This window comes from Zosterops lateralis (assembly GCF_965231275.1).
Source record: "Zosterops lateralis genome assembly, chromosome: 7".
In the NCBI taxonomy this organism is placed as follows: domain Eukaryota; kingdom Metazoa; phylum Chordata; class Aves; order Passeriformes; family Zosteropidae; genus Zosterops; species Zosterops lateralis.
Genome location: NC_139767.1, coordinates 6,227,608 through 6,236,341, shown reverse-complemented (window position 1 = coordinate 6,236,341; position 8,734 = coordinate 6,227,608). Strand labels below are relative to the sequence as shown.

Sequence of the window (8,734 nt, the reverse complement as noted above, 5' to 3'; positions counted from 1 at the left end):
CTTTCCTCCCTGGGGCTGAGAACCCCTGGAACCCTTGTGAGTTGGCAGCATCAGCACACAAGAGTTGAACTTTCCTGAATTAATACTCTCCTCTCCTAGTTTTACCACTTACACCATCAGGTTTGGAATAACTTTTAGAAAATCCTTAGGAATCCAGCAATTAAAAGTGTGCCTTTTAGCTTCCCTACTCTTCTTAGCCAGAGATTTATTTACCTGCTACGATGTTTTCAGCGTAAACATTGAAGCCTTTGTGTGTGCAAAGCAGGAGCTTTGAGCACAAACACCATAAACCAGCAGGGCAAATAGCACTTCAAGCCAGAGTAAAGGATGAATTTCATGCTGCTGTTGCAATTATGTGCTTTCCAGGCTTCAATACCTGAGGTAAATTTTCCATTCCAAATCCTGTTTTCAACCTGTCTGAAGAATAGCCTAGCCCATTCCAGGAGAAGGGAAGTACTGATGGTTGATTTAGGGATCAAGTAGAGGGTTTGGCCCCTTTGTTGATTTGGTTTTTGTTTTGATTAGTTTTTCTTCCTCATTTAATGAAAAGGTAGGGAGGAATCGTTTATAATTTTTTTACTGGGGTTTTTTTGGTGAAATTTGTACATTTTGAGATTAAGCCCTGACCCTCTGAACTTTGTATCAAAGTCTGGAATTTAAAATACATACTTTTTTACTTCCTTTTGAAAAAGCAACCTTGGTTTTAATCTAAAATAGCTCAGGCTGATGACTCCACAACTGTTTTATGTGCTGAGAGCATGATCTTGCTGTTGTTCGTTACTTGGAGTGTTTGGTCAAAACCTTGTTATTCTGAAATAAGAGTCCTTGATTTTGAATTTTAAAAAAGTGAGAACTTAAGATTAAGCTACAAATATATAACATGTGAAAAGTTAAATGGTGGCAGGAACTGAGAAGTGTTGGATGTGGGGCTTTTCCATGCAGTGTAGCTGCGCAGACCTGGAACTGGTGCTTTATGTTGTACTCTGACAGTATCTTGGACGATTCTTGCCAGTGCTTTGCTTTATATGTTGGTAAAACTTAATACTGAGATAATTCACAGAGTTCTTCTGAAATCTGTGATTTGACAGAGGATGATGTTCATTCGGGCCTTTTGATGGTCTGTGTTTTGTGCTTCTCCCCAGCAGTGACATATCAGTTGCTGGTGAAAAGTAAACTGCCAGCAATAAATTATCCTATTTATTTATTTATTTATTTAATATTTATTTAGTAGGACAAAAGAAACCAAACTGTGAGGCTGGAGGAGGCATTTGCTCCGTTTTGCACAGAGGCACATGAGTTGTGATGTGCCTCTTGAGCATCACCTCGTGCACAATTTCATGGGCTTGTCTTTAAGCTGTTGTGGTGATGTGTCAAAGTGTCCTGACACTGGCAAGGTTACTGAACCATAATGGATTTTTGCCATTTCCTTTCTTTCAAGAAGCATTAAAAAGCTGTTTGCTCCATTTAAATATCAGACCTTGACCTAAGGAGAGCTTTTAGAAAAATATAAAAAATGTGGATCTGAAGATCTTTCATATGCAAAAGAAAATTCTTGATCAGTTGTGATGTTTGTTGTATTTGATATAAGATAAAACTAGGTATCCATGGTAATCTTTTTGGAGAATAAGAGATATTTTTGATGGAGAAGCATAAAAACTGTGTTGATAGAATTTTAGTCTCTGAATTTTATGCTCATGCTATGTCATTCTGAGGTAATTTCTCTAGGAAAAGCACTGATTTTTGTGCTGCAGACAAGTAACAAAACCTTTGAACTGCAGAGAGGAATATCAAGGGCTTGATGTAGACACCATATGATATCTCCTAATAACTTACTCGGACTAGCAAATCCTGGTAGCAGAGATCTGAAAACACTGAATTATTTCAGTCAGACTTTTTTTTTTTTTTTTTTCAAATCAAAGTGGCACTTATGGAAGTTCATAAACAATGTGGATATGGGTGTGTTTATTTTGAAATTATATAATGAAAAATATTGAGGGGATAATTTAAAAAAATAAAAAGAAACTCTACTCTTTGCTTTGTTTTCTTAATGGTTAGCAGATTTTAACAAAGGAAACCAGAAATGAAGTTTTTGACGTTAAAATAAAGGTGAATTTTTTTCTTTTCATCCTACAAATAGGTTGGAACAGATGTAGTTTTTCCTCAAAGCTTTTGTAATGCATTTCTTTGAGAAAAGCATCTTATACTGACATAATTGGAGAGAAACTGCTAAATTTCATGTATGTATGTTTCATGTATGTAAATTTCACGTATATATATTTCATTAATATATTTCCTCTATGTATAATTCATGTATATACTTGCATCCAGAGGTGGCATTTCTTACGAACTGAAATACTCCAGAGGAGTTCCGGGAAGTTTGGCAAAGAAGGAAGAACTGGCAAAGGAGCTGAGCAGTGAAAGAGTGTTGGAGTGAGTGAATGGGCTCAGATTGTGCTGCTGGACAAAGAGATGGGGTCTTGCTTGGTCTGTGAATGTTTACAGCATGTCTTTGTTTTGGAATTAACTTGGCTAAAAAAGTCTTCTTCAAACTGATGTGATTATTATGTGCTCTCATTGTAGCCTGCTGAAATCCGTGAGTGAGCCTGCAAACAGGCTTGGGGAGATGATGGGACCTAAAAAATACACTTGTTTCATTTGAAATGAGGAAAGAGGGGAAAACCTACAGGTGGAGCAGAGGTTTGATGAAATAGCATTTTTAAAAACAACATTATAATGAATGTTTTCTCACTTTGCCAACACACCACAAAACTGCTTAGCATAGGTTCAAAATTTCTCTAAATCCAGAAACTTCTGTACAGATTCTCATCTGAAAAAACACCTATTGGATAAAATGTTTCTTCACCTGATACTTGACAGCATTGTTTTCCTTATTGACTGCAGTGGAGCAGCTTTTTTTTTCCCCCCCTGTATATATTTGTTATCATGTGCCAACGTAGGAGTAAGTAACAGAGCCAAGTCATAGAATTTTGTCCTCAGACTTTGACAGATACTAAAATATGACTCATCATTTCTAGTTAATCATTTCCCACTGCTTCTCTCTCATTTAATTTTTTTTTTTCCGTATTTCAAACTTGCAGACACATTGTTTCAGTTACTTACAGGGCAGAAAGTTATATCCTCAAAAGTCTATTTCTCAGCAAAAGCATCTCTTTGAGATGAAATTAACCAGGGTGGTTATGATAGTCTTACAGATGTGGGTTTTAGATTTTAAAATTGAAGGTTCTCCAGCTTTTCCTCCTCTTTTAATAACAGTTAATCAGTGTTTTCAAACTCACTAACCTTTTACCTGGTATTAGATGCTGATGAGACCTACTATGATCATCATCATTTTCCCCTTTAAAAAGGACTGAAAACTTGTGTGATTTTTGCCTCCTTGTCATACAGCACCAGAAATGAAGTTGAAAATCAATATAGTTAAACAAGACTGGGCATATTAAGATCTCTGGGTAACTTCTCTGATCTCTACGGATCCGAATGCATAATTGGCATTAATATTGATAGAAGTTATGGGCTTTAGCTCAAGGACATGAGACCCAACAGCAAATTAAATATTCATAAAAAGAGTGCTATAATTAGCATTCCAGGCAGCATGGTACTGAAAACTTGCCATAGTTTAATCCCTCCTTCAGAGGTAATGGCAATCTTTTTATGTTGTGGGCTGCATTCACTGGAAGAAATGGATACAAAGTGAGAATTCCTAAAGAGACATCTCTCTTCAGTCTGTAGCTCTCATAATAATTGTATGTTTCCTGTGTCAATCCATCAGGTTCCCAGGACATGGATGAAGTGGGATTGATGTAAAGATTGCTTTGGCCTTAACCCACTTGTTTGTTTTTTTACTAAATTCAGATTTAAGAATGTGTTTTCTGTTTTTTGAGGATGACAGTGTGTACTAGGGATTTCAGTATTTTCGAGGCAAGTAGGGGCTACTAGATTGTCCAGGACTGATGTACAGCATAGATAAAATCCACGGCATTCACACATTTTAGACTGGGTGGTGTTTTAATACAATTTATTGCAGCTAAAGCATACCTTGGACTTTTTTGTAAGTTTTATTATTTTAAGGACAGTTTGTAGCAGCTGAAAATTATACAAATTATTTTGGGTCGACTCATCTTTGTGAACAAGGCCATCTCATACTTGATCTTTTCCATTTTGATCAGCATCAACACATCAGCTTTGACCTGCCTCCTCCACGCTCGCTGCCGAGGTGCTGCACGGGGCACTGGATGTGGCATCCATGGAATTTCCTGGCTGCTGTTTTCAAAATCAGCCTCCTTGATTTCTATGAGATGAGCTGTTTGGAAAATGCAGGTGAGTGCAATGAGAGGCCCTGCTTATCCTGCCTGCACGAGGTGGTGAAACAGCAGCAGCAAGGCACCTCCTCAGGATCCTGCTTGTTCTCCTTTGTCTGTCCGATATTAATAGTGAGTGTGTCATTTCCTTGGGTTTAAACTTTGCCAATCCCTAAATTATTCAGCAGATAAAATGCCAGTTCTACATGAATATCCCTAAAGGTAATTATGCCATCACAGAACGAGAGAATAGTGGAAAAGTTCGTTATAGCACAAATCACCCAAAATGCTGGAACAGATTGAGTTCCCTTTCATGTAGGAATGAACTTGGTCACACCTGTGGGCTTTCTTTCACTGTCAGTCTATTATGTGAATTAAGAAAAAAAACCCAACAAATCATTCTGTAACTTGTGTAATTGAAAGCATACGGATGCTTTTGTAGGCTCAACTCCTGTGGATGGATATTCAGTCTTTCTTTGACACAGTTCTGTAGACAGGAACTGCCTAATATAGAGGAAAGAAGTGTTTTCCAGAGTTTGAGTTTTGGACTCCTATGAAAACAGAAATCTGTAATACAGATTGTAAGATTTGTTATGAGTAAAATATGAAGAGGAAGGAGAGGCTGTGAGAGCATCAGAAAGAAAACAGGGTAAATGAGGCAAGGTTCAATGGCACACAGAACAGCAAGGTCTCAGCAGAGTGACATAAAGACTTTGTAAGACACTGAGATGGGGAAACAAAGGACAGAACAAAAATAATGAACAGATAGAAGCTGTTAGGAATTGATGAAGGAAAGATCAAGAACATTACTGTAACCCCAAAATATCCAAATAAAGGGGCAGAAGACAGTAAATACATGAAAATGTGCAACAATGGCCTCTCCTTTGTAAGGACAACTTCTGTATAACTATGTTAAGTATTATACATAACTGTAGGGCAGACCACTCCAGTGCAGGTGTTCCTGTGCTTGCAAATGTGTGGCTGTGACAAAATAACTCCAAATAATTTTATTAGTGTAATTTATTATTAAGTGTTGTGGTTTTCCCTCTCTTATAGGGGCTTTTCTCCATTCATCTTTGTTGTCAAAATATGGCTATGATATTCCAAGCAAATATTACTATAGCCTCAACAGTTGGCCTGATTGATCTATAAATAATAACAAATTCCACTTTACTGCTGGGGAGTCAGTGCAGTTTAGACAGCCAAATGCATATAGGTCTAAGAATGATGGCTCTGTAATGTCTGTAATGCATTTTATGTAGTTATATCACAATTACAGTTAAAAGGTGTGGAAATGTCAAAAGCTTGATATTTCTCTGAAGGCCAGGAAAACAATTTTTTTCCCCTCTCCTTTCTGTTTCTGTTCAGTTGTGTTTTGTTGAGCATCTCTAATTACAATGACTTTTAAAAGTGCACTTGCACAGCTAATCTTCTTGTAGCTTTTTCTCCTAGTTACATGAGTAACCACAGAGCTCTTCCTGTGAAATATATCAAATGTGGAATTGGGCTTTGCTCCTTGATTATAGTTCTCCAGTTACATGATAATTACAGGTTGTGATTGCAGGTATCAAAATTAATTACAACATTTCAGCTGCACTGTTTTATACAACGATGCTGCTATTTACACGACATTGTACAAATGCTTGGAAATAGATTGAAAGAAAATAATGAAAATTTTGCTTCTCATGGAGTCTTTGCCTGGGATTCAGGCAGCATTTGAAGGGTGAAGGATGATTGAGGATGTGGAGCACCAAATATGATTCAGTGCAGCTCCTGACCAGAGCAGTGACATGCTGAGCATTGCCATATGTACAAAGCAGTGATTTTGACAATGGTGTTGCTAAATGAAGAATTGGGAAAGATGAAAAAAGTTATTTCAGATTAATTTTAGGGGTAGCTGCTGGTTACCTGGACACTTGTCACCTTCCCTTCCTCAGCAGCTCTTTTGCTGGGACTGCAAACACAAATAAATACAGTAATTTTCCCTCTGTGTAAATACAACAGATGTCTGTGTACATTGATTCTTTGCTGACTAATATCTATTCACTCTCAGTCTGATCTATGGATGGTGTCCCTGCCCATGGAAGAAGACAGTTTTAAGGTCTCTTCCAACCTAAATAATTTTGTGACTCCAAGACCATATAATCCCTATATTTAGCATTTTATTTATGTTTCGTGATTTGATTGACTTTTTTGCCTTTATGTAATATTGTCTTATTTGCATGTGTTTTTTTTTTTTTTTTTTAATGTCAGCTCTCATTAAAATAAATGAGGGTACTTTTGCTCATTTGAATGGCAGTTAGTGTCAAAACAAAATTTGTTAGAATCTATTCTGCCTTGTAATGAAACTTGCAATGCTATATTAGCTGCATAACCAAGAACATTATGAAAATTAACTACTGCACCTGCTCAGTACTTAATATTCATTCTTGCAGAAAAATACCTGGCTCATTTCAAATATTTTCCCCACAATACCCAAAGACCTATTCAGAGGATGCTTGGTAGAACAAAATGTAGTCATTTTAATTTAGTGTCTCTCTTTAACTTTAGGGAGCAGACACAACCTCAAATTAGGCTACAGTCATATTTTGTGAGGTTCCAGTGTGCAAAGCCATTTAATGAATTTCAGTGTTTTCCTGATACCTGGATGTACTAAATTTTAGGCTGCTGAGATCTGAATCCATTCAGCCAGTGGCTCTGAAAATCTGTTTATAAAACAAGCACCAGCTCAGCCTTGCATATAATACTGCTGCTATGAAAAAAAAAAAAAAAAAAAGCATTTTGAGGTTAATGGATCTTTTACTTAAAAGAGATGTCACTAGGCAGATATTAAGTATATCAGAGTCTTGACAAGTTTTTATGTATTTTAATCCCATGGTTTCTTGCAGAACACTGAAGATTACACAGCATTTCTAAATACACCTAATCCCCAGAGCCACTGAAGCTCATGACACGTTATCAGCAATCTTATTAAATCTGCAGAACTTCTGTCTGACTTTGCTTTGGCACTCTGTGCAAGCAGGTAACAGTCCAGAAGGGCAGTGATATGTCTATAACAGAGTCCACAAGCAATAATGGAGAAATGAAGGAATTTGTGATGAAACAGAGATTCTTTTGAGCTGTAGCTGCCTGTTGTCCTGAGGTCACATTGTGCACAGGTGTATGAGTGGTATAAAAAGCCCTGGATTGTGTCACTGCAGCTGCCTGGTGTGTTTGAGACAAACTGGCACAGGTCTGCAGCTCAGCAGCCTCCAGTGCAGTTTGGGGACAGACCAAGAGGAGCAGTGTCACAAACCCTTTCACCTGCCAGGCACAGGGTCTTGCCCCATGATGAAGCACATCTCCTCAATAAGATTTCTACATAGATCCTGGAGCAAACAGTTTTGTTTTAAATGATGCCCACAGATCACGAAGCTCCACATGCACTGGCTTTGGGTTTACCATGCAGTTTCCCCTTGACTGCATTTTTTTTTTTTTTTTTTTTTTTTTTTTTGTAATGACAACGTTACTATTTTATTGTGAAATACAATCCTTATCTGGCATTGCTCTTTTGTCATGGATTTGTGAGTGCTGTGCCTTAGGAAGGATGGTTTCTTTTCATTCTCCCACATGAAAAACAGTTGTTTAACTACCTGTTACCCTTAAGAATGCTACTTCCCCACTTCATTTTTCAAAGCATTATTCAGTTTCTTCTGGCTGGTGTTTTTTTCTTGTAAACTCTCTAGAAGCATCTTCCATCTCTGCCACCTCCCCTGCAGTTTGGGCAGTGGTTAATCCTCCTTTCTGCTGCCACTTGGGACAGTTTCTATTTACAATTTTGATCAATGAGTGAATGCATTCACTGCTGCAGCTTTCAGCTTACAGCCAGCTTGTGCAGCCAGTCCAGTTTGCCTTGCCCCAAGGTTTGGGGACATGGCTCTGCAGCAGCCTTGGACTCTCCCGTGTTGGCCAGGCAGCTTTCTGGGGTCATCAGTGTTAATTCATGTCTCCCAGCTCTACAGTTGAAGCTTGTAGGGAGCACTAATATAAATTAAAATAAAGAAATCAATACCAAGGAACCCATCTCTTCACATCATCATCTCAATTGCACTTAGAAAATCCCTATGGATTCTGCTCAGAATACATTGAGATTTCATTTGTTTTGCTCTCTTCATTTAAAAGTTTAAGGGGTTTTTTTCCCCCTCATTTCTAATATTAGACCTTAGCCAGTATTGGCCTTTTTTGCAATGCCATGTTATTCTGTCTTTTATGTACCTTGATGACAGTTGAATATGGAACCTGCAGGGGGCTGGTCTAACACTCTACACTTCAAAAAATGAACCCCCCTTAAACAGAGCAAAAAGTACGTTTCCTTATGAACTGAGCTTGAAAATGAGGAGCCAGGCTGTGATTTGAGGGGTTGATGTGTGACAGTGCTC

At 37.8% G+C, this 8,734-nt stretch overlaps 1 protein-coding gene across 1 annotated transcript in view; it reads left to right on the top strand.

Moving 5' to 3' along the window:
• Positions 1–327: 327 nt before the first annotated feature.
• The window catches only part of LOC310911757 (uncharacterized protein), a gene marked incomplete at its 5' end in the record, with an annotated part of 45,001 nt that continues 36,594 nt past the window's right edge, over positions 328–8,734 (top strand). Inside the window, 2 exons of the mRNA XM_083865679.1 lie at positions 328–381; positions 4,185–4,335. Of these exons, the coding sequence (XP_083721805.1) occupies positions 328–381; positions 4,185–4,335 (205 nt within the window). The remainder of the gene's footprint in view (positions 382–4,184; positions 4,336–8,734) is intronic.